Genomic DNA, 27023 nt, shown 5'->3' on the forward strand with positions numbered 1-27023 from the left:
ATTGTGAGTAAATGGGTCACTTCATTTATTTTTGCAGCAGAGAGAAGATAGTACTTTTTTTTTTTTTTTTTGGTTTTTCGAGACAGGGTTTCTCTGCAGCTTTTTTAGAGCCTGTCCTGGAACTAGCTCTTGTAGACCAGGCTGGCCTCGAACTCACAGAGATCCGCCTGCCTCTGCCTCCCGAGTGCTGGGATTAAAGGCGTGCGCCACCACCGCCCGGCAGAAGATAGTACTTTTCAAAATGACGTTTAATGATGCCTGGCATCTTTTTCCCTTCGGTGTACCATAATTGCCCTGTGAAGTTTTCAGCTGAGTGAGTGGGCACCAGTGCTCAGCAGTTTGAAACGGAAGGATGCCGTGAAGGATGCCACGCAGGATGCCGTGGACAGATGCTCCACATCTTCATCAACATGTCCCATGGGAACCTCCATACTGTGTACAGTGAACGAGACACACGTCACAACAGGCAACTTTATTTTTAGAATTTGAGTCAAAAACCAAGAAAAATAAATAAACGGTGCCAAGTCTCTATTATGTTAGTACACAAAATAAACGAAATTACATTAACATTCATCATGGGATCCTTTACATGTATCCGCAAATGGTCTGACGAGGGGAAGGTGATTTACAGCACAGAGACTCAACAACCATTGACTGGAATGCACGGCACTGCAGGCATCTAGACTAGATCAGCAAGGATGAGCAAAGTGGCAAAGGCCACCCAAACACCGTCCTCAGATGGAGACTTTGGTAATCGACTGTCGTTTAAAAACAAGATCAGTCCCTCTTCCTCCTCAGGCTGGATGGTCATTTTGTCCGTCTTTATCCTGTGATGAGTCCATTGGAAATACTTCAGTTGTTTTCAAGACAGTCCAAATCCACAGAGCAGCAGACTCTCCCATTCTGTACAAAGAGAACACAAGTGTTAGCCACTGAAGCAGAATACACAACGATGAGCAGTTTGCCGTCTGGGTCACAACAGCTCAGGAGAGGATATGCTTCAGAAATGGGAGGAGAATATCCAGCTTTGAAAGGAAGTAAGCATGGTCTTCCAGGTAACTCTGGTCTGAGGCTTTGCTAACAGGCTTGCTTCATGCCCTGCTTACAGGCAATGCAGCTTTAGATACACTCTAACAATCCAAATTTTCACAATTCATTTGGTAACCTTATTTCCAAAACCTACTTCACAAATAGAAATATCTCAGAGAAGAGAATTAGCCATATCAGAAACTAATGGGAAGTATCAGTAAGATTAAAGGCAAATCCCAAATAGATTCCACAAAGGTGTATACATCAAGGGGAATCATGACTGCACCCCTCATAAAGATGAGGAAGGAGCAGTGAGCATTTAGGTTCATAAATTCAGGGAAGTTTATTAAAATCCAATTTCATAAATTAATATAAATATGCCTTCATAATTCCCTTTAATGAAAATCAATCCTGACATTATAAAGGTACTGGATGTTCTCTGCCCCCATCTCCAATGGATCACACGGGTCTCCAACTCCGCCCCCACTCATCCCATTCTCCAAGCTCCCAACTCCAGCAGGCCTTCCCTGATCACCCACCAGCCATCCTGCCAGGACACCAGGTGAGTTAACCACACAGCTCTACTTTGCCTTCATTCCTAGCTCTGTGGGAAGCCACCTGCTGCAGCCTCCCCTTCCTATCTGACCCCATTTAATAGATTATGCAGAACCCCGCCCACCTTCTTTCCCACTCATCCTTTTTCCCCAGCTCTACAGGCCAGATGCAGGTCTGCACTCTCCCTTCTCTTTCCAAACTCAATCACCCAATCTCATCTCCAACTCTGTGTGAGACCCCCTGCTGTGTCCTTCCTCTCAGAGCACCTGCTGTGTCCTTCCTCTCAGAGCACCTGCTGTGTCCTTCCTCTCAGAGCACCTGCTGTGTTCTTCTTCTCAGAGCACCTGCTGTACGCCTTTCCTCTCAGAGATTCTGCTGTGTCCTTCCTCTCAGACTACATGCTGTGTCCTTCCTCTCAGAGCACCTGCTGTACTCCCTTCCTCTCAGAGCACCTGCTGTGTCCTTCCTCTCAGAGCACCTGCTGTAGCCCTTTCCTCTCAGAGCTCCTGCTGTGTCCTTCCTCTCAGAGCACCTGCTGTACCCTTTTCCTCTCAGAGCACCTGCTGTGTCCTTCCTCTCTGAGCACCTGCTGTGACCCTTCTCAGGAGCATCTACTATGATCCCTCTCTCCTCTCTGTCCCTATCCCCAGCAGATCACTCAGATTTTCTCCAATTCATCCCTTGGTCTAATGCCCAGCTGTAGAAAACATTCCCTGGAAGCTGTCTTGCCAAACCGGCGAGAGAATCAAGCAGGCCAACAAAGCAGGTAGTGGGCATCAGCTCTTCACTGGCACTCCTTTCCTCCAAATCAAATATCCCTGTAAGTTATGCCCATATCTGTAGCAGAGCACCCGCTGTGGCCTTTTCTTACTCTCTGCTCCCATTCCCAGAGACTATATAGATCCTGCTGGAGCTGCCTGCTTTCTTCCTTCCCTGAATCTGTTCAAGCACCCCTATTCTTAAGTGTCAGAACCCAATACCTAGAAACGCATTGTACCCAAAGCCCCAGTGCACACACTTATCAGTACCCTAGTAGCATTCCCTAGCAGCTCACACACAGCCACCATACCTGCCTAGGAACCAGAGAGGACAACATAAACCAAGGAACAACCACACACCCAACAAAGACAAGAGCAGATATCAGCACCTAGATTTAAAATCAACCCACAACCCAGATGCCTAGATGCCAGCATGATAACAGAATCAATAACAGCAAGGACAATATGTCCCCACTAGAGCACAATAATCCTGCTACAGTATGCCCTGAGAAATGCAACAAATTGAAACCTAAAAAAGGCACCTAAAGTAGAATTTATGAATATAAATTTCTTTAAACAGGGAATGAATATATCCATTATAGAAATCTGTGAAAACACAAACAAACCATGAAAGGATGTGATTACAGAAGTTCCTGACCTGAAAGTGAAAAATAGAATAAAAAAAACCTGAGGGAAACATGAAAATGAAAAATTTAGGAACTTTATCAGGGACCTCAGAGGCAAGCCTCACCAGCTGAATATAAAGGCTGAACAAGAGACTCTCAAGCAGTGAAGACAAGATAAAAGGAATGAACACCTAGGTCGAAAAACATGTCAAATATAAAAAACTCCAAAAAGAAAACATCTAGGGGATCTGGGACAGTATGAAAAGACCAAATCTAAAAATAATAGGAATGTGAGAAGGGAAAGAACCTGGTCAAAGGTACAGAAAATATTTTCAAGAAAACCACTGAAGAAAATTTTCCCAACCTAAAGAATTCGATGCCATCAAGGTACAAGAAGCATACAAAATATCAAATCAATATGACCAGAAAAGAAAGCTCCACTGGCACATAATATTTAAAACACTGAATGTACAGAGCAAAGAAAGAATATTAAAAGCTACAAAGTCAGACCAATTAGAATAACACCTGTCTTCTTAGTGGAGACTCTAAGAGCCACAAGGACCTTCTTCAAACATTAGGAGACACAGACACCAGCCTACTAAGCAAAGTAAAACTTTGGTTTCCAAGAGAAGGAGAAAGACATTCTAAGATAAAGTTAAGTTTAAGCAATATCTGTCTACAAATCCAGCCATACAGAAGACACTTAAGGGAAAATTTCAACCTAAAGAGGATAGCCACACCCAGGAAAACAGAAAATCAGAGGAGAAGAAAAACAACACACACACACACCACCAACAACAACAGCAATACCAACAACAACAACTATGACAGCAAAATAACTAGAATCAGCAAACACTGGCTCTTGATAACTTTTAACATCAATGATCTTGAGTCCCCAATAAACAGACACAGACTAAGAAAACGACTATGAAAACAGGATTCACCCTTTAGCTACATCCAAGAAACACACCTTACCATCAAGGATAGATATCCCATGGAGGTAAAAGGATAGAAAAAAATATTCCAAGCAAATGGTCTTAAGAAGACTCTAGCAAGATTGATATTTGATAAAATAGTCTTTGAACCAAAACAAATCAGAAGATCCTGAGAACACTATATACTCATCAAAGCAAAAGTCCTCAAGAGGACACTGAGATTCTGAATGTCTATGCCCCTAACACAAGGGCATCCAAGTATGTGTAGAAGGAGTGGCAGGCTGTTTCCACCACCTGGCTAGCTTTACCTAAAATAATTACACGGAAACTGTATTTATTTAAATACTGCCTGGCCCCTGGCCCATTATCTGTAGCTTTTTATTGGTTGATTTTTTTTTTTTGTTTTTTCGAGACAGGGTTTCTCTGCAGCTTTTTTAGAGCCTGTCCTGGAACTAGCCCTCGTAGACCAGGCTGGCCTCGAACTCACAGAGATCCGCCTGCCTCTGCCTCCCAAGTGCTGGGACTAAAGGCGTGCGCAACCACCACCCGGCTTTTGGTTGATTTTTATATTTTGTTTTAACCCATATTTAGTAATTTATATAGCACCATGAGGGGTGGCTTATCAGAAGAGATCTTAACCTGCATCCATCTCGGAGAGGAGAGGCATGGCGACTGTATATGGCGACTGTCTGAAGCGTCTCCCCAACTCTGCTTCCTTTCTCTCACAATTTTGTTCTGTCTACTCCGCCTACCTAATGTTTTGTTCTCTTAAAGGGCCAAGGCAGTTTTTTTTATTAATAATAATGAAAGTAACACATAGACACTCCTCCATCATTTCCCCTTTTTTGTTTAAACAAAAAAGAAAGGCTTTAACATAGTAAAATTACATATAACAAAAACAGTTATCAAGCAAGAATTACAGTTACAATATTTAAATCTATTTTATCTTTTATCATAACTAAGGAAAACTATAACTATTGAACCATTCTTCAATTCCATCAAAGACTCCAGAAGGAGACAAAAGGGGGAGATGTAGGGGCGGCTGACCAATCCCTTGTCTGAGGGGCGTGGCCACTCCAGGAACAAAACGTACCTTTAAAAGAACCAGGTTTGGGGTAGGCCCGCCCCTTCTTCTTCGGCTTGGTTCTCTGCTGGGTTGGAATCTTGGCTCTGTAAGTGTATCCCTCTTGCTCCCCACTTGCTCCCTTTATTAAAACTGATTCATTTAAAAAAGGCTATTTTGATTATTTCCAATCTCCGCCGACTGCCACTCTTCAAGTATGTAAAAGAAATACTACTACAGTTTAAACCACATAGTGACCCTCACACACTGATAGTGGGAGACTTAAATACACCATTCTTTCCAAAACAAACAAAAACCAGGTCAATCACACAGAACCCAGACAGAGAAATGATGGACCTAACTGATGGTATAAACCAAATGTTGGAGTTAACTGATGGTATAAACCAAATGGAGCTAACTGATGGTATAAACCAAATGGAGCTCACTGATGGTATAAACCAAATGTGCCCCACAGATATTTTCAGAATGTTTCATCCAAGCACTCACAAAAAATACCTTCTTTTACAGAAGCTTATGGAACTTTCTCCAAAATTGTCCACATACTTGGACATAAAGCAAGTCTCAACAGATAACAGAAAGTTAAAATAGCACCCTGCATCCTTTCTTATGATCATGGATTACAGTTGGATATCAATAACAGAAAGCTTACAAACTCATGGAAACTGAACAACTCATTACTGAATGAAAAAAAAATGGTCAGGACAGAAATTAAGAAAGGAATTTAAAACTTGTAAAATTTAATGAAAATGAAAACATAATATACCCAAACTTATGGGACCTAATGAAGTTGGTTCTAAGAGGAAATTTCATAGCACTATGTGTCTACAAAAAAATCAGAAAGTTCTCATCCTAGTAAGCTAACAGCTTTAAAACAGAAAGAAGAAATCACAACCAAAAGGAGAGGACAGCAAAAAATATTCAAACTCAGGACTGAAATCAATAAAATAGAAACAACAAAACAGTACAAAGAATCAATGAGACAAAAAGTTGGTTTTCAGAGAAAATCAATAAGATTGATGCGCCTTTAGCCATATTATTTAAAAGACAGAGAAGATTCAAATTAATAAAATATGAGGTGCAAAGTGGGTCATAACAACAGACACAGAAAAAAATACAGAGAATCATAAGGATGTACTTTAATAACATGTACCCCATCAAATCTAAAAGAAATGTATAAATTTCTCAGCATATACCACCTACCAAAGTTAAATCAAGATCAGATAAGCAATTTAAACAGACATATAACCCCTAGTAAAATAGAAACAGTAATTAAAAGTCTCCCAACCAGAAAAAAACTCAAGGCCATACAGTTTTAGCCCAGAGATCTATTGGACTTTCAAAGAAGAGTTAAGATCAACACCTTTAAAATTAATCCACAACATAGAAACAGAAGGAACATTCACCAACTCACTTTATGAGACTAGCTACCCTGGTATCCCAAGCAAATAAAAAACCCAACAAAGAAAGAGAACTATAGACCAATTTCCCTTCTGAACATGGATGTAAAAATGCTCAGTAAAATGCATGCAACCCAAATCTAAGAACATATCAAAAAGATAATCTACCATGATCAAGTAGGCTTCATCTCAGAGATACAGGAATGGATCGACACATAAAAATCAATAAATATAACCCACCACATAAACAAACTGAAAGAAATAAAAGACATAATCATCTCATTAGATGCAGAAGAGACCTTTTACAAAAATCTAATATCCCTTCATGATAAAAGTACAGGAGAAAGATAGGGATACAAGGGACAGACCTCAACAAGAAAGGTAGTTAACAACAAGGCTATAGCCAACATAAACTTTAATGGTGAGAAACTCAAAGCAATTCCACTAAAATCAGTAACAACACAAGGTTGTCCACTCTCTTATAACTATTCAATATAGTACTTGAAGGCTTAACTTAACAATAAGACTACTGAAGATCAAAGGGATACAAATTGAAAAGGAAGAAGTCAAACTATCCCTATTTGCTGATGACATAATAGCATATATAAGTGACACAAAAATTCTACCAGGGAACACTTAAAACTGGTAAGCACTTTCATCAAAATATCTGGGTACAAAAATCAGTAGACATTCTATATGCAAATGACAAATGAGAAAGAAATCTGGGATACAAAACTCATTAAGTAGTGTTAAATATAAAATACCTTATAGTACCTCTTATCCAAGCAAGTGAAAGACTTGTACAAAACACTGAAGAAAGAATTTGTAGATATAAGAAGGTGGAAAGATTGCTATAGCTCACAAATCAGTGGGATTAATATAGTAAAAATGGCCACTCTATCAAAAGTAATCTACAAATTAAATGCAATCCCCATCAAAATTTTAACACAAGTCTTCACAGATCTTGAATGGACAATTTTCAGCTTGATATGTAATGGAGGAAAAAAGCCATTCAGGAAAGCTAAAACAATTTATAAAAGAACCATAGAGGATATCGTTGTTCCCAATTTCAAGTTGTACTACAGAGCTATAGCAATAAAAACAGCATGGTATTGGCACAAAAATAGACACACTGTTTAATGGAGTTGAAGATCCAGATATAAATGACCCAGATATAGATTCACATGCCTATGGACAACTGTTTTTTTTTTTTTTAATTTTAAAAGGAAGTGCAGAAAACACACACTGGATAAAAAGACAGTATCTTCAACAAATGGTACTGATAAAACTGACTGGTAGCATATAGAAGAATACAAATAGATCCATACATATCACCCTGCACAAAACTCAGTGCCAATGGATCAAAATCTCAACAACAACAACAAAACAGATACACTGAACCTGATAGAAGTGGATGATGTGTGATTCTACTCTGTATGCTATGCATACTATTGGTTAATAAAGAAACTGTTGTGATTTATGATAAGGCTAAAGAGTAGAAATAGGTGGGGAAAACTAAACTGAATGTTGGGAGATAGAAGGCAGAAGAGTGAGAAACCATGAAGACACACTGGAGACCAGATGTTGGAACTTTAGCTGGTTAACCACAGTCACATGGTGACACACAGATTAATAGAAATGGGTTAAATTAATATGTAAAAGTTAGCCAATTAGAAGATAGAGCTAATGGGCAGTGATTTAATTTATATTAATTAAATATAATTTAAAATAATCTGTGTGATTATTTCGGGGCTGAGCAGCTGGGAACCAACAAATGGCCTTCTCTCAACAAGTGGAAGTGGGAAATAATCTTGAACTCATTAGCACAGAATAAGAATTGCTGAATGGAACACATAGCACAGGCACTAAGATCAACAATTAATAAGTGGGATAAGAAATTGCCAGGCGGTGGTGGCGCACGCCTTTAATCCCAGCACTCGGGAGGCAGAGGCAGGCGGATCTCTGAGTTCGAGGCCAGCCTGGTCTACAAGAGCTAGTTCCAGGACAGGCTCTAGAAACTACAGGGAAACCCTGTCTCGAAAAAAACAAAAAAAACAAAAAAAAAAGAAACTGAAAGGCCTCTGTAGGACAAAGGACACTGTCATTCAGACAAAGCAGCCATCTACAGAGTGGGAAAAGATTTTCACCAACTCTTCATGTGATAGAAGACTAATATCCAAATATAGAAAGAGCCCAAGAAACTAGATATCAAAAATCCAATTAAAATGGGGTACAGATCAAAACAAAGAAATCTCCATAGTGGAAACTCAAATGACTGAAAAACAAATAAATGTTCAAATTCCTTAGCATTCAGGGAGACACAAGTTAAAACTACTTTGAGATTCCATCTTACACCTACCAGATGGATAATGCAAGTATTAGCTCATGCTGCCACAGAGTGGAATAAGGGCAATACACATCCATTGCTGGCTGTACAAACTATACAGCACCGATGAAAATCAATATGGCAGTTCCTCAGAAAGATGTGAACATATCTACCTCCAGATGCAGCTATACCTAAGTCGCAAGCATACACTCAAAAGATGCTTCAACCTACCACAGAGGCAGTTACTGAATCATGTTTGCTGCTGCTCTGTTTATAATATCTAGAAACTGAAAACAACCTAAACATCCCTTAACAGAAGAATAGATATAAAAAATGTGGTACGTTTACACAATGGAGTATTACCCAGCCATTAAAAAAAAGATATGAAATTTGTAGGCAAATGGATGAAACTAGAAAATAATCATCGTGAGTGAGTTATTCCAGACCTGGAAGGACAAATATGGTATGTATCTGCTTATATGTGGTATTATATCAGGTATTAAATTAATGAGAATCAATCTACTATCTACAGAAGCACAGAGGTTAGGTTTAGAATAAGGGACTTGATGGGATAAATAGATCTCCCTAGGAAAGGGAAATAAAATATATAGTTATGGATAGAGGAGGTAGGGGGTAAAATAGAAGGATGGAACAGGAAGGAAGATAGAAAAGGGAAGGAGTAGGGGGAGGGACAGCTAAATCTTGGGGACATTTGAAGGGTCATATTGTAACCTAACATAGTAGAAGTTCTCCAAGGGAGTATCACTGTGGAAAAAAATATTCTTTTTAAAAAATATTTATTTATTTATTATGTATACAATATTCTGTCTGTGTGTATGCCTACAGGTCAGAAGAGGGCACCAGACCTCATTACAGATGGTTGAGCCACCATGTGGTTGCCAGGAATTGAACTCAGGACCTTTGGAAGAACAGGCAACACTCTTAACCACTGAGCCATCTCTCCAGCCCAGAAAGAAATATTCTTAAGGGTAGGCCCCATGCCCAGCATCAGATGGCCAACAGAACTCAATGGCATCTCTGTAGGGTCCTTGTCTCATAATGTCATGTCAGAGATTTTTGATTCATTTTTTAGAACATTTTATTTTTTGTTTTTATTCTTATTTTAATATTTTACTCTATACATACTTTGAGCACATATTGTGGCTTTCAGTTTTGTGTTTTTAATGGGAATCCTGTTTGTGTAAAGAATAGGTCTTTGCCCACTGAGACGGTGGGACAGATCTAATGGGAGATTACCAAGGCCAGTTGTAATGGGACTGATGGAGCATGTGATCAAACCAGACTCTTTGAATGTGGCTGACGGTGGAGGCTGACTGAGAAGCCAAGGACAATGGTGATGGGCTTTGATTCTACTGCATGGACGGGCTCTGTGTGAGCTTTGTCAGTTTGGATGCTCACCTTCCTGGACCTGGGGGGAGTTGGGAGGACCTTGGACTTCCCATAGTGTAGGGAATCCTGACTGCTCTTTGGCCTGGAGAGGGAGGGAGTGGGGGTGTGGGTGGAGGGGAGGGGAGTGAAGTGGGAGGAGGGGAGGAAATGGAAATTTTTAATAATAATAATAATAATAATAATGATAATAATAATAATAATGAAATACAAAAAAGAATAGGTCTTTGCACTCATGGCTGTTTCTAGTGCCTTTTCTGGGGCTCCTTCCCTTCCATTTATTTCACCTTATTCCAACACATTATTTTATTTTGTCCTATTCTGTTTTTGTTTATTATTATTCCTTAGATTCATGTTGGTTTTCTAAGGAGCTACAGGAAAGGGGTGTACCTAGGTGAGAGAGGAGGTGGGGTGTGAACTGGGAGGAGTAGAGGGAGGGGAAACTATAATCAGAATATGTTGTTTGAAAAGTATCTATTTTCAATAAAATAAAAGGGTGGAATTAGACAACCCAGGCACCTATGTCTCTTGGCCATTTGTTTGTGGTAGGTGCGAGTTCAGATGGGATCATGGGTCTTTTGCTATAGGATGCTCAACATTTTTCTCTACTGGGGATACATTTTAAGATAGTGCATTCTAGGAAACAGAAAAATGTTGACACTAATAAATCCATTTAAAGACATGCTGGAAAGCCTCCCCTGATGGCTAAGATGGAGGCAGATTTTGACAGGAACAAGTTGAGTATCGTTTTTTAATATGTTTAATCCTAAGAATCTGGAAGTGATATTTTTTTGGCTGAGATTTTGCCTGCTTGAGCAAGCATCAATGGAAGCTGTCTATGATCACAACTCTATGAACAATGAAGAGAAAGACACATGAGGATATTTCATGAGGAATCCTCCAGAAAGACAGAGGAATAATCACAGTCAAATACCACAGCAAGGATGCAGGAATACTCTTGGCAATGTAAAATAAGACCGAAGAAACAGCTACCTAGATCTCTCCCCTCCTCACGCTATTGATAGTTTTTGTAATTTTCCAGGATGAAGCTAAGAGGTTGTGTGCTCACTCTCTCTCCATGTCCATTTGGAATCTGCCTTTAGCCAGGACCAGCTATTATCCATCTATACTTACTGTCCTCCTGTGAGAACATGCACCCCATGGGATCTGAGTTCAGAAGGAAACTATGTGTGGCTTGTATAGCAGCTATTATCTGCCTATCCTTCTGTCCTCCTGTGAGGATATGCTCCCCATGGGATCTGAGTTCAGAGATTTCAGAGGGAAGCCACGTGTGGCTCGTATACCCCAGGCAGCTGGTTACCTTGCATTTACAGCTTGTACAAGGAGATCCAGCCATCGTCCACACTGCACCGCTCAGCCTTGAAACACCAGCGCTGTCCAGGCAAGTTTTTTGGATGTCATAGACAATATTATCAGCCAGGCAGGGGTCACTGACACAGCGAGGACAACATTCCCCTTCAAAGATGGCTGTGTATTCACAGCTCAGACTAGGACAAGCTAGAGGCCAGCAGTCTGCCTCTCCTTCCTGTGGAGAAAAAGATGAAGTGAGTCTCCCTGGTTCTTATGCAGTGTCATATTCCCAGTGTCCCTTGGGGAAGGAGGGCACAAAAATTCTCATTATTCTCCTTGCTGAGGGCTTGTAGCCTGCACTATGATACATATGATGCATCCTCATCTATGAAAACACACATTCTACACACATAACTTCTATGACATCAACACCTTACTTGGGATGGTTTTGCTGACCACCTAATCCAGAGTTCACAGAAAGTCTTAAATCAGCATGTGTTCCAAGCACAGCCTACAGTTATTTTATCATGCTTTAGTGTTTCTATCCGGTTGTACTGAATAGTTGGTACAAGTCAACATTAACGTGAGCTTTCCAGTCTTTGACTAGTTTTCTCTCGCTACTGATGATTGAACTTTTGTTCAACAGATGCCAATAAAACGGGCAAGCAGAGGGTAAAAGAGTGTATAGAGATAACCACTCATTTTAAGGTCAAAAATGATATACAAAGTCTAATATTTCAATGGCTGCATCAACTGAGAAGCTGGTGTCAAGTTCAGAGGTGATATTGGGTGTTCTCGTGAGAAACCATCCCAGGACTCTGAAGTCTCCCAGTCATAGTATGAATGATGCCTCTACCCATCTTACCTTCTGTGGACAGCAAGGAGATGCCTATGACATCAAAGACTCTCCACATAGACTCACTGTCATCGTCCCACTTTCTGCCACCTGTGGTTGCTGTGGGAATTCCTTTAGCCAATAACCTTTAAGATACCAGCCCACTTGAGTGTGGTCTCTTATACTATAAATGCAGATGTAAAGTGTGTGTGGGCATCTTGACTTCTGGATTTGGTTCCACGTCCCAGGGCACACAGAGTACTGCAGATTGCTACCCTTTCTGTGAGTTCACCCCCTATAAACCTTTATTATATTCCATTCTGGGCTAGTGTGGGATTATTTTATTATAAATAGCTATATGTGATAATTCTCATTTAATTATCTAGTCAATGTCTTCAGACTATGGGCTTGTGCAAGTTTCAACTATATCTTCCATGAACAAATTACATCATTGGCACTGGTAATGTCTTGATGAAATATTTATTAAATGTGACCCCATTATTCTAAAGTAATTTGTATGTTAATGTCAGGAGCTTCTGTCATTTAAAAACTGTATATCCCAAGGACTGGACATTCAAGATGGGCTTTTGAAACTTTTTAAATGAAAACTTGATGTGCAAGATGGATGCCAGTAATTCCAGTTACCTGATGACTGGCTTCTCAGAAAAGAAATGTGGTTTTCCAGACTGGCACTGGAAACAGATCTGTAGTTCTACTGGATGTGTTTGTCCTTGAGTGGGAATTTGTAAAATTGGCCATGAACAGAATTAATCTGTGTTGCAGTCCTAGTATTAAGATAGATTGTGAAGGAGACATGCTAAGACTGCTTGCCCATTAACCTGGGGATTTATGGGAATGCAGAGAACAATTTCTCTGGGTGCTAGTTATCATATAATACCCAGAAAGAGAAAGATTCTCTTCAATAAACATTAAGCGCCAAGCTAAGAGTTTCCTTTGAAAGCTGAGCCAGGTGGAATGCTCAGAGTTCCCAACATGCCATGTTTCCACATCTTCCATCCTTGGAAGTCATTGTTTGTGCTGTAATGTGAAATACACTGAACAAGTTCTGGAAATTAAGCATTTTCTTTGAACTTTTTCAAACGCAGGCATATTATTAGTATCCTTGTATTAATATTTGAAGTAATTTTCTTTTTTCTCTTTGAACAGATTTTTCCAAGGAATAAACCAGTTATAACAGCAGTCACCTTGCTAAGGGCCTTCTGTGGCACTGAACCATGTGCCTACTGTGTGCTGAGTGTAGTATTCATCTTTTACATGCATTCACTCCTCTCCCTAATCATCTTTGAAATTAAGACTCATAAACCTGTGCACACTTAAGGAAAAGAATAGTCCCTGAAGGTTCTGCCATGTCCAAAGTGTCCACACCAAACTAGCCCTTGAGAAAATTACAGAATTGGATTCTCAGCCTTGCTCACCCAAACTCTTATAATTATATTATAATTTTTATTGAAACCTTTAAAGGTTATATCAAAAGCAATAATAGGTATGGTTCTGTCTGGACAACAATTGCCTATCGAGCCCCCGAAGGCTACATTACATGAATATTCCTTGCTCTGGACATTTTATAATATATGAGGACATGTAAATTGGGCTCAGGTTAAATCTGTTCCATAAATACATTTTTCTTATTTTGAAGCATTTTAAATGCAATGTAAATATCTCCGGGCAGACTACATGGCCCCCTGGTAAGCACAAACAGCCCCACAATGCTCTGCATGTTGCTGGAAACGTCTTCAAACTCCAGACCCCACAGCCGTGAGTGTATAGCCTTTTCTAGAGCAAAGGCACCAGGATCCCCAGGAACCAACATACCAGACACCGGCATTGCTGGCAGCTGTGGGTCCAGTTGTCTCCACTTCGATACAGCTTGTGTCCGCTTTGATCTAAACATTGGCTCGTGACCCTGGTGTCACACTCTGGGCAGCAGAAAAGGTCAACGTTTGGGTTCTGGCAATCACAAGCTGTCCGCCGGCAGAATATCTTCCCATTCTGTTGAAAAGGGAGGTCAAGGAGGTTCTGTGAGTTATGAAAATGCATGAACAGACCCACTGTGAAAATCAAGCCCTGTTAATACCTCATAGAGCTCACAGAAAACAACTTCCTAGTCTCTGATCTGTCTTAGCCACCTCCCATCTAGTTCAAAGCAAACACAGCCTTTTCTCCCCAGGGCTTGCCTACAGAGCCAGCCAGTTAAAAACAGAGGCAATACTAACTTTATCTAAGAAAAAAATCATTATATTCTTTGAATTTAAAAAAAAATGTAAAAATTATGTTTCTATATAAGAATTATAGCCAGTCTAAGCAGCTAAACTGCATATGTGATCAAGAATGCATTTCAGACGGAAGGAGAACTACATGGTGGTAATATATGGGGGGACGAGCAGGAAGGGGGAAGTAGAACAAAAGGGGAAAAGGGGGAAATAAGAGCAAACTGCATGGTACAAGTATGTGGAAATGTAATGAAAGCATGACATTGTGTGTTGATAAGAAAAGTACTCATTTCAGTAGAAAGTCACTATCCTAATATATAAGAACACTAGCAAACATGTTGACGTGTCCTCACCTCATTTTATACCGGCCCTTTTTTATAACTAAAAGTGTCCCTGATACTTAAGGGATGTGGGAAGAATTAACTGAGGCCCAGAGACAAGTACCTTATACAGGTCTTACAGTGCAGCAGAATCACCACGCCTAGAACAACCGAGTTCTAGAGTTTCAAAAGAATTTTCTTCTACAAGGAAGTCTTTAGGTTGCTTATTTGAAGAGCGTAGGATAAGTTGCCACCTTCCTTCATGAAGTGGTTTGCCAAATTATAGATATGATACAGTTTCAGTAGTACTAGCCCTGGGCATTCACAGTTAAAACACGCTGAAGGTCAAGAACACTTGAGCATTAAGACTGAGTGCTTGAAGCATGCCTACTATCTGTTCATCAAATTAGTGTTGTATCTCCATTAACAGAAAAGCCAAAGTGTGAGGTTTATGGCTACCATTTATGGTTCAATGATTTTTGTTAAAGATTTACTTTTATTAAAAATAATTATATGTGTGTCCTTATAGAAGCCAGAGTGGTCATTGGATCCCTTGGAGCGGAAGCTACAGGTGCTTGTGAACTACCCTACATGGGTGCTGGGCACTGAGCTTGGGTCCTCTGGAAGAAAAACTGAGCCATCTCTCATCATCTTCCACATGGTTACTTTTCTGAATTTTTAAAAGATTATTCATTTAATATGTATACAGTGTTCTGTCTGCATTTATGCTTAAAGGTCAAAAGAGGGCACCAGCTCTCATTACAGATGTTTATGAGCCACCATGTGGTTGTTGGGAATTGAACTCAGGACCTCTGGAAGAGCAGTCAGTGCTCTTAACCTCTGTGACATCTCTCCAACCTTTTTGAGTTTTTCTAAAACTTAATCTTAGGACTAGAAGATCATCTGAAGGACACAAAGCCCACCTTCATGGTAATAACCACACCTAAAAGTTATGAAGACTATGCTTGAGGTTATCCATCCTTGGCAACCCCCATGAAGGAAGGTGTTCAGGGCACATGTCTGTGTGACTTAGTCTTGCTTTCTCTCTGCTGACCTCAGTTCCTGTTCCAAGAAACCACAGCCTGTGTATTCAATCTTCAGTTCCTAGAAGCTAATTTGTATGTGTTCACTGAGTTATTCCTTCTGGGAAAAACATCTCTGATTCTTCAACCTGTTCCCATTGTTTATATCTTTTCACTACACAGCAGCTTTGGTGGCTCCCTCCTTCAAGCTTTGACCACTGGGCATGATCTTCACCATCATTGGAAGTCAAAACCTGAACGCTTATCTTCGGCCCCAATTGTATGAAGTATTTACCTTATTATATTTACTATTGATAATCCATGAACAGAGACATATGTCTTCATTTCTCAAGTCAGATAATTTAATATCAGTCTTCAGAAACAAGGAGCACCCTGGGTTTCTATCCCCATGCTTGCGTTTTCACTATGGTTTCTCTAATGCAGCCTACTTTGCTTTCTTGTTTCGGTTATGTGGCATGGTGTTGACTGATAAGCTCAATGAAGACCCAAACCTCATTAATCCCTGTCCCATAGCCTGTGGCTGGTTGACTGGGAAGATAATGTGTTTTCTGATGCACGCTGCATTTCGTCCTATTAGATCCACCACACCTCTCCTGTCAGTCACAGCTTTTTACCAGATATTGCATCTGTCATCTTCCACGGATCATGCAGCTTCATGGTTACTGACATCTACAAAAAAATTGGACCTGCCCATGAGGTCTTAGTCCATTTCATCCATAGAATGGATGGTAAAGTCAGCGGAAGCTAAAGTGAAACTCCTTAAAAGCACTACATTCCTACAGAGTGGAAGGGAAGTGCTGGCTACTTTTGCAATGACTGAAGAGGGTGGAGTAGCCTTCACTCAAATTTTGTATATTGTCTCAGCTATAGAAATAGATAAGAGAGCACTGTTCTAAAGTATCAAGAGATGATATACACACAGATACTTGCATGCATATATGTTAATTTTACAAAAAACACAAAAGCTTCTATACATACGTGTGCATAGAGTGAGACTGAGATACACATACATGTGAGAGAGGGAGAAAGAATTAAAGAGCGAGAGAATGAAGAGAGAGATAATGAATCTAAAGGTGAGCATGTGAATTGAACCAGGTGAACTGATATTTACACAGCTTAGCATTGATCATAGAAATCTTCCAGCATTGAGTCCTCAACTTATTGGCTTATATCACGATTCCCATCTTATTATTTTCACTAAAATAATAGTAGCAATAAATTTTGTATAACCATGCCATATTTCTTTCTTATTTCAGTGCTGGGAATTAAACCTAGGGACAGACACATACCAGGCATGCACTTTTCCACCCAGCTGTATCCCCGAGCCCTATCAACTTAGCTCCTGTAGCAATATACTTCATTTCCCAGGTATTGAAGGTCGAAGTCTCAGAAACCGCATAGCAAAGCCATGTGGTTTTGATCAGCACCAATCAAAACTATAAATTATTTTCACAGATTACTATATTTCTCGACATGAGGTCCAATCCTACCTACTAGTTAAGAAAATGAATAGGAATAAATGGATAGCCTTCAGGGTGACTGCAGAATACAGCAATTTCACATCTCATCAATTACGTGAAAATGCCAACGAGTCCCCTCTTAGCTTCTGTTAGGTTTCAGAACAATGACAGTGTTCCTGTTGGCTTTGAATCACAGAGCAACTGTCAAGAAAAAGCTTTTTTTGATAATGGAAATGCCAAAGGCGGCTTCATTAATTCAACTCGAATGAATGGTTATAAAAGCTTCCTTCTAGAGTGCCATTACACTGGACACCAAGATGGGTGAGAAGAGGGCCCACTCGTGGCAAGCTGTACTCCTTCTTTGGGTCTGTGTGCTGTTCCCAGAGCCTGACCTCTGTCCAGCTAAGAGGGTAACCCCAGTTCCACTGAGATATCAAAGCTGAATTCCCACCCTCCTTTATAAGGAAAATTCAACCAGGCACGACTAAATAAGAATTGAAATATTTAAATTAATTCTAGATTGTTTTAAAAGCAGGGAAATTCACACTGATAGAAAAATATTTGAGTGTATATATACTGTGTAAAATTCTAGGTCTTAAATTTTAGATGACACATTTTAATTATTGGGTAAGTGCAACACCAATCTACTCACCACAGACTGCACAGTTCAAATTCATGTCATTGTCTGACACTTTGAAATTGGGTAGTTGGATTTATGTGACATTCTTATATGGTCTTTGAATCAAAGTATCAGCTAGCAGCTAGCAAGCTGATGGCCAGGTTTGCATTCAGCAGCTGCCTGATAAGGTCTCGAGGAACACAAGCATCTGAGCCAGTTCCTCAGATCCTGCTGATTTTACACCACAGTGGTGAGGTTGGATGTTTGTGACAAAGTACTCATAGTTTACAAAATTTAAAACATTTGTTAACTAGGGCTTAAGGAAAGTGTCAGCCGTTCCTGACATGAACTATAAAATTAGGGATATTACTCTAGGTCCATCTATTGTCCTTTCACACAAACTGGTCAAACTATGACATCCAATATTTTTCCAATTATTGATAATATAGTCTACCAACTTCATCTTCTTTAAGCATGAGGGCTAAAAATGTTTCCAGTGTTACATTTACATAGATTATCCAAGAGATCCATGGAGGGGAAATGACATTCCAATGTGGGAAATTAATAATAGAACAGACAGTAGAGCCCCAAATAGACCCCAAAACAGACTTTTATGAAATGTCTTTTCTCTAAGATGCATCATTGCAGTAAGAGGAGGTTATAGGATAGGGAAATATGATTCATGCTGATTAAGGGCTCCCACAAGACCCTTAAGTGACTCTAAAGCAGAAGGAAGCTCCTGAGCCACACATGGAGAAACAGCATGTGACCAGTGACAGCCAGTGTACCATAGCCCGCTATCTCTAATAAAAACATCACAACAAGAGAATCAGATCACCAGGCCAGGGAGACAGTGAAATAGACGTGATTTGGGGTTCTCCATTTGCTCTTAAAATAATCATCCTCACCCCAGGAAAATCACAACCAATGGAAATTTAATGTGATTGGAGAACAAAACAACAAATGTTAATGCAAAGAAAGAGACCCCAGCAGATCATGAGTAACCATCTTCAGGATCTAGCCGGGTGAGTGTGCCTGAGGGGAGTTACTCACTGTTCCCAGCCATCCAGCTCTAACTCAAGTCTCCCATCCCATGTTCCAACCTAGTCTGCCTACCCAGCTTGCGCTGCAGCCAACTTCTAAGCTTTAAAGCAGAAGCCACCTTGCCTGCCCACAAACTACAAGCCTTATCCATGCCACATCCAATCTCTCCCCACAGCCATACCTTGCACTTTCTTATCTAAGGTCTAGCCTGATGAGTTACCCAATCTTTTCCTTCACGAAACTTGCCCAATGCCAGATCTACCCCTGCATTCCAGTCTTGGTCTAAGAGGCACATGCTGAACACCAGTCCAGTCCCTGGTGTCCCCCGACTTCATTCCATCTAAACCATTTCCAAACTCTAGGCCTAACATGACCCACACACCTCTCTTCTGTCCAAACCTGTTCTGTCCATATCAGGCACAGAACTAATAAAAGTAGTCCACATGTCTTGCTCATTCAAAAATCAAACAATAAGAAAGATCAAAGCTTTACCTCCTTCTACAAGTTTTGTAAAATTGTTTGCCAATAAGAGTTTGTCATAGGAGCTCACAGATTCTGGACCAACAGTTAGGGAGTCTTCATGGGACGTGTGACAAATGTGTAGTTTGGTCTGTTTGTGGGGCCTAGCAGTGTGATCAGGACCTGTCCCTGGCACTTGAACGGACTTTTGGGAACCTATTCCCCATATTTGGTTGCCTCACCCAGCTTTGATACAGGGGCAGGAGCTTGGTCCTAACTCAACTTGATGGGCCATCCTTTGTTCAAGCCTGTGGGAGGCCTGCCCCTTTCTGGATGAAGATGGAGGAGGAAGGATGGAAGAAGTGGGGGGCAGATGGGGGTGAGGGAAAGGAACAGGAGGAGAGGAGGGAAAAGAAACTGTGGTCAGTATGAAAAATAAGTGAAAAAAATCAACAAAAATTAATTACTTAGAGCACATAGAATTTAAAAGAACATTAATAAACTTCATCAAAGAATTCAAGGAGTTCAAGGAGACACAAATAAATAGTCCAATGAAACTAAAGAGACTAAACATATAATGTAAATGATAAAGACAATCCAAGATTTGAAGACAGAATTCAAAAAAAAGATATGGAAACACTGAAGAGGACTAAAGCTTAAATGAAGATGGAATTGAAAAAATCAGTGATCCAAATATAAAACTCAGAGAGAAGCCTTACAAGTAGAATGAATCATTTGGAGGATGCAATATCAGGACTCAAAGAAAGCTGAAGATCTAGATGAAATAAGCAAAGAATATGAAAACAAATCCAAACACAGGAAAAGGACATGTAGGAAATGTAGGACATCATGAAATGACCCAACTTTCAAATAACAGAAATAGGGAGAAATATCCTAAATCAATGCATAGACCAGATCTCTAATGATAACATAGGAGAAAAATTACCCAAACTGTGGAAATATACACCCAAACATGTACAAGAAGCATACAGAATGCCAAATATACAAGACCAGAAAAGCATATCACTCCACATATCATAGTTCAAACATTTAAGTATATAGAACAAAGAAAGAATATTGAAAACTGTAAGAGGAAAGAAAAGTAAATCATGTATGTCATATATATATATATATATATATATATGTGTGTGTGTGTGTATATATATATATATATATATATATATATATATATGAAATAACAGCTGATTTCTCAACAGAAAATTTGAAAGCTTGGAAGACATGGAGCAATACATTCCAAGTCATGAAAGATCATGAGAACAAACCTAGAGTACTATACCCAGCAAAACTATCCACCATAGATGAGGATAAAGAAAATCTTTCTACAACATAAGTAAACTAAGAATATTTATGGCTGACAAACCTAAAAAACATAGGAAGTAATACTTTGTGCTGAAAAGAGGAATGAAATTGTAGAAAGAAATACAAAGCCATAATTATTAAAACACAAAGTACCACTGAGAACCCAAACAATATCACAATGACTGTACTCAACACATACTTTTTAATAACTTAAATATTAATGGCACAGTTCTCCAGTCAAAAGACACATGCTAGCTAAACGAATCATTAAACCATGCCAATCTATTTGTTGAAAATAAGAAACACATGTGCCAGGTGGTGGTGGAGTACACCATTAATCTCAGCATGTGGGAGGCATAGATATGTGGATCTCAGTGAGTTTGAGGTCAGCCGGGACTACAAAATGTGTTCTAGAGGAGCTAGAACTGTTCCACAGAGAAATATCATCTCAAAAAGATGAAAAATAAGATAAGAAACACAGGTTAGCTTTAAAGGTAAGCACTGTGTGAGAGTCAAAGGATAGACAAAAATATTTCAATCAAATAGGACCAGGAAGCCGGTAGGCACCACTATCCTAGTATCTGAAAAGACAGAGTTCAAACAAAACTAATTAGAAGGGATAAGGAGGGACACTTCTTTCCAATCAGGGAAACAGTTAATTAAGAAGACATTAATAATCTAAACATATAAATATCCAACCCTGGTACACCAAATTTCACAATTAATGTACTATTGTATTTAAAGACAGAGATTAACATCAACCCACTAATATGTGGTGATTTCAGTACCCAACTCTTCCACAGACAGGCCATTTGAACATCAGAATTAAATAATATTATGCATTGGATAGGCTTAGCAGATACTGTTTATTTTAAGCGAATTGTTAAAAACTTGACCAAAATACCAAAGCATATTCATTCTATTCAGGAGAATATAGAAGCTTCTCTAAAATATATCATGCCCTGGAACACAAAGAAATTTTTCTAAGTACAAAAAATTACCATAATTCCATGTATTCTATATGACCATTGTGCAATAAAACCTAAAGGTGGCAGAAAAAATTACCCTAGTAAGCGCACAAGCTCTTGAAGATAAAACAATTCATTACTGAATGATGACTGTATCAAAGAAGAAATCAAGAAAGAGATTCCTGAAAAAAAAATGAAAAGAAAACAGAACACAGCAAAACTTCTGGGACATATTGAAAGCAGTTCTACAATGGAAACTTACAGTTCTAAGTGTCCACATTAAAAATCACAGAGAGCACAAACAAATGACTTGATGTAACTCAAAATTTGAAAAAAAAAAAAGGAACAAAGTAAATCCAAACCCAACACCAGTCACAGAGGACCCCTTTGACTTGTTGGTCAGCACTATCCAAGAGACACTCCCCAAACATTATGGACTATTGCCACTGCCTTTGGTGGCCTCCTAAGGGTGGAAGGCAGGTCCCTATTGCTGAGCACACCTTGAACTTTGCTCAGCAGGAGGGTGATCATGACTAGTGCTGGGAACTTACCCAGCAACCCGGAGTTGATAGGAGAATCTTGAAGGAGAACCCACAACCTCCAGCTTTCTGGATCATTAACTACTTTCTAAATATGTGTCCTTTAAGCTATAGGAAAGTGGAGTTCTCATTCCTCATCAAGGAAAATGTCTTTTTGCAATAGACAGAAAGCATCACTGAAAACCACAACAGAGAAATATGTAGAGTTCTCTAGCTCAGTTGTAACTGATAGATTGGAAACACAACTCTGGTACATAGGGTTGGTACATAGGGCTCAGGGATCAGTGCAAAAAGGGGTAGGAGAGATGATAAGAGATGAAGAAGCCAGGAGTTTGCTGTGAGATTGTGTCTCCTAGAAATGTCAGAAGTTACACTTTTGAAATCTCACCAACGTAGCTATCTAAACATAACCTAAACAGAGATGATACCAACACACATGCTAGCCTGGACATGAGAGAGTTCATGAGGCCTCAAGCTTAGGCTAAAAACTACAGGCAACTAAAGAATGCTGAGAATAGGAGAAGCAGTCTTCCCTGGGGAAGAGGCACCAATTGGTTGTCCAGTGCTAAGTGGTCGGCCCTGAACATATAAAAGTATGTACATACAGGTGCCATTGTATGGACTGAGCAGGTTGTATTTGTATATTCAGAAGTACATACACACACACACACACACACACACACACACACACACACACACACAACCAATTCAGAAAATAAGGAAATAAGGGATACATGGGGATGGTAGGGTGTGGAGGAAAGGAGAGAAGGGGGTATGATGTAATTATAATCTCAAACAGTTAAATATTTAAAAAATAAATATTTTAAATGTCATAGAGTAATGGATACAGTCTCATTATATTATTTATTTTAAACAAATTGTTAAAAATCAATCTCATGCTTTTATCAAAAGTGTTGAAGTGGTGGTGGCAGAGGAATAATTACTAATAAGGTTTATTAACAGGACTATAAGGATCGTTCACCCAGAGAATCAGGTTCAGCCCAGCTCCTCAGAAGATGTTAAATACACTTTAGGGAACAGCAGAGAGAAAGAGAAGCAGACTGCTGGGATTGTTAGGATAGTAAAGGAAGCCTAGGAGAGCATTCATGCTTGCTGAGTCCCTGGTTTTATCACAGACTTAAATGTAGCTGAAAATAGAGTTGAAAGTGTTTAGTTTCACAGTACTCAATACTCTGGTCGCCTAGAATGCCTGAAAAACCTTGGGTGTAGGAAGGTTGTAATTACTGTCGGAAATCTGGAAAGAAGTACAGAACGTGGCCACTCTGCTTCTGGAACAGGGATCCTTCTTTCAAACTCTGGCCTCACTACTCTAGCCCATAATGATCTTTCCTTTCCCTAGAAAGTGGTGGCCTTTGTGTCAGCACCACCTGGTTAAATACCACACTTGATAACATCCATTTCGTGGCTGCTAACGTCCTATCCATGAGCTATACTCCTGACAGGAGTGTTTGAGCTCCCTGAAGCTGGCATGGCATCTCACCTCGCTGGCTTCTAAAACTCAAGTCTGCATCCTCTGTGGGGAAAAAGTGGGCTTTGGGACAATGGGAGCCCTAGGCTCTGGATAGTGTACAAATGGGTAAGTACCAGACAAGACATTGGAATCGTAGAGAGAGGATGAGTCTCTTGATCCATTAGAGATAGTTCCTTCATCGTTCAAAGCTGTGCTCACACAAGAGATGATGCTGGTTTCTAATTATTAGGCTATTTGGAACATAGCCCGGGACAGGGTGCTCAATAAATGGGGAAAAATAGATCTAAAATTGGGTTACAGAATTAGGTGTACGTAGAAAAGGGAAAACAGGCGACATGGGTTAAGAACAGGCTATGTATCACTCCCAAGTAGACCAGTGGGTTCTGATGCGTTGGGGCCAGATGTCAAGGCAGAAGATGAATCACATGGTTCCTCAGGCTCATCCCTGCTCTGTTTCTGGAGAACACAGAATTTATCAGGAGACCTAGATTCCTAAGAGGCTACTAAGCAACTAATATTTCTTGTTTTCTATGCCTAGAAAACCCATGATTAAATCATCCCACCCTAATATGTAAGCCAAAAGCTATAGTAAAGTAGTTTTTGAAAAAAAATTAAAATAAATTGGCAAAATCAACAAAAGAAGAAAGAAAGCATGAGGAAATCAAACATTTTAACAAGCCCATTTTGTTCTTGTGTGTGTGTGTGTGTATATATGTATATATGTATATATGTATATATATATATATATATATATTCACATTCTATACTAATCCAACCACAGTTCTCCCTCCCACCCTACCTCCCTCTCCCACCAGGTTCCCTCCATCCCACACCCCCATCCACTCCTCCCAAAGGGTAAGGGCTCCCATGAGGAGTTAACAAAGTCTGCATCTGCACATTAAGACAGGACCAAGTCCCTCTCCCTTGTGTTAAGGATGAGCATGGCATCCCATCCTAGGGAATGGGCTCCAATAAGCTAGCTCATGCCCCAGGGATAGATCCTGGTCCTACTTCCAGGGACCCCTGAGATAGTCTAAGCTTCCCCACTGTCTCCCACACATGGAGGAACAGGACCATCTTGTAAAGCAGTTAAAAGAACACTGTTGCAGAAGCGCGTCTCCATGCGCATTTGACTTGCCTTCCTGTGACTAAACCTAGGAGACACTCCAGCAGTGAGAAAGACAAAGACACCACCGTACTACCGTCTCCATTTGTCTAGAATGAGGTCTACCCATTCACGTCTGACTACTACATCAAGGGCCTGGAAGCTTGGCTTTTCTGGATGATGCTCCCCAAACAGTGATCCAGTGAGTGAGAGTTCTTGCAAGTGACCATCTCAGTTGGAGATTTCTGGATCGGCAAGCTTAGGTAAGTGTAGAATACAGGATTACACAAACTCTCACCTGACCAACAACCACGGCACTCTGTGGCTCTCAGCACAAGAACCACCCTGGACCACTCTTCCCAGCTTCTCCTGATACGTAGTTTCTTCTTAATGTTGTAACCCACTTGCCACAAAAAAAAGACAGAGTAAATTCAAAGCCAGTTTGCTATTCATTCATCATCAGTTGGCTGTGTTGTGGATTAGAATAGAGAGGTCCTTTTGAAAACTAAGGGCCTCTCTGTCCTATGTATACCAAGTCAGAAAGAAGCCTGTGGCACATGGAGAGGAAGAACCAGCAGCAAACATTACAGCTTCCGCTGCAGCCTGTTAGCCTCACCTTGCAGGAACACACAGAACACCTGTCTTCTCTCAGGATCCACACCTGCCCGTTGTGCTTCAGTCCTCCTTCATGGGGGCAGTCCCCAGAGCACGAGGGCCCAGCGGGGCACAGGCAGTCGAAGCCTCCCACTAAGTTGACGCAGGCGGAGTCATTCCAACAGGTGTGAGTTCTTAAGGCACATTCATCAATGTCTGCAATAAACAAACCACAGAGCTTCAAAGTCCAGCCAAGAGCACCCAGGAGATGACAGTAACAGTCAGTGACATGAAACAACATTATCGTGGCTTTCCCCCGTGCCGGGCATCTTGCCAGGCTTTCACAGGCATTAGGTCATTTCCTCTGCAAGGCAAACGCTCTGTGGGGGGGGAACCATGGTGCTAGGCTCAGAGTTAAGGTACATGCCCACTGCCAGCTAGCCAGTGGCTGCTGTGAGTTCAAATTTATGGCTGCCTGACTAGTTAAAATATCCCCGTTCAACACAGCTCTAGTCTCATATAGTGACCGTGAATTTTATTACCTCATCAGCTACAGAATGCGGCCTTTGAAGCCTAGTTCTTCTAGAAAAATGTGCATGTGGCTAAGCCACTGAGCGGAAACAACTGGATAATGAGGGCGGACTTGACTCCCGTCAGCCTTAGCAAGATCCCGATGTCAGGGCTTTGAGAGAAGTGAGTGTATTATTCTTGGTAGGTACCCTACTTAATATTAAAATAGCTAACACCGTGATGGCCAAGAGAATGTCGGGTGTCACAGAAAAAGTCAGGGCCGCAGGAGGTACTGCGTGAACATGGACGAAGGCAAGCATATTGAAGAGTGCGTTCACTGACAAGATAATAGCAAAGGAAGACAAATTGAGTCACTGCACCTGACAGTTCAAACTTGGGTGACCCTGATGTCACCAGCACACTCCTGTCTGGTCCTGCTTGAACTCTTTCCTGACAACCGACTTGAAAGCCATCCAGGGTTGCCTTTAAATGGTTACTTTTAAAGAATGCACTTGTTGAAGTTAGATGAGACATCTTACCCAGCAGCTCCTGCTCACTGATACCATGTCGTATCAAGAGAATTGGACTTGGCCTTTCTCTCTATGCCATTTTAAAGCTTTATTGGAAGGCGCTTGTCTTCTGTCTGTCAGAATCTTCTACCCCCGTGGTTAATAAGAAACCATGTCTACAAATACCCTTCAGATGCTGAAAATCTACTGTGTACAAGGGGACTGGCCCAACAGAGGAGACTGATAATAAAAATGACACAATAAGACAGAACACTGGCTTTGACATCTATTGTCAGGCTATAAATCATTGGGCCAGGCTCCCATAGGGAGGGCGAAATGTTAGAGTAATGTTATCTAATGTGAATCCCATGTTAAAATCTGTGTGAAGCTGTAAATAATTCATTATGATAAAAGAATCAACCCTCCTTGGAGAGACTTCTTCTTGTAATAAGATAGTGTTAACACAGAAGCCCACAACTGGACAGTGTGCAGAGAGAGAGAGACTTTGGAGCACTCAGCCCTTAGTGGGGGTGTCTTCCTCAAACTC

The 27023-nt window shown here is 40.4% G+C and overlaps 1 protein-coding gene across 1 annotated transcript in view; it reads right to left on the reverse strand.

Annotated features, from left to right (window-relative positions):
• Window positions 1-671: 671 nt before the first annotated feature.
• The window catches only part of Nell1 (neural EGFL like 1), an 834960-nt gene continuing 808608 nt past the window's right edge, over window positions 672-27023 (reverse strand). Inside the window, 4 exon segments of the mRNA XM_038313841.1 lie at window positions 672-903; window positions 11439-11663; window positions 14097-14273; window positions 25480-25673. Of these exon segments, the coding sequence (XP_038169769.1) occupies window positions 853-903; window positions 11439-11663; window positions 14097-14273; window positions 25480-25673 (647 nt within the window). The 3' untranslated portion in view covers window positions 672-852.

The sequence above is a fragment of the Arvicola amphibius genome, chromosome 12, assembly GCF_903992535.2.
Source record: "Arvicola amphibius chromosome 12, mArvAmp1.2, whole genome shotgun sequence".
NCBI lineage: Eukaryota > Metazoa > Chordata > Mammalia > Rodentia > Cricetidae > Arvicola > Arvicola amphibius.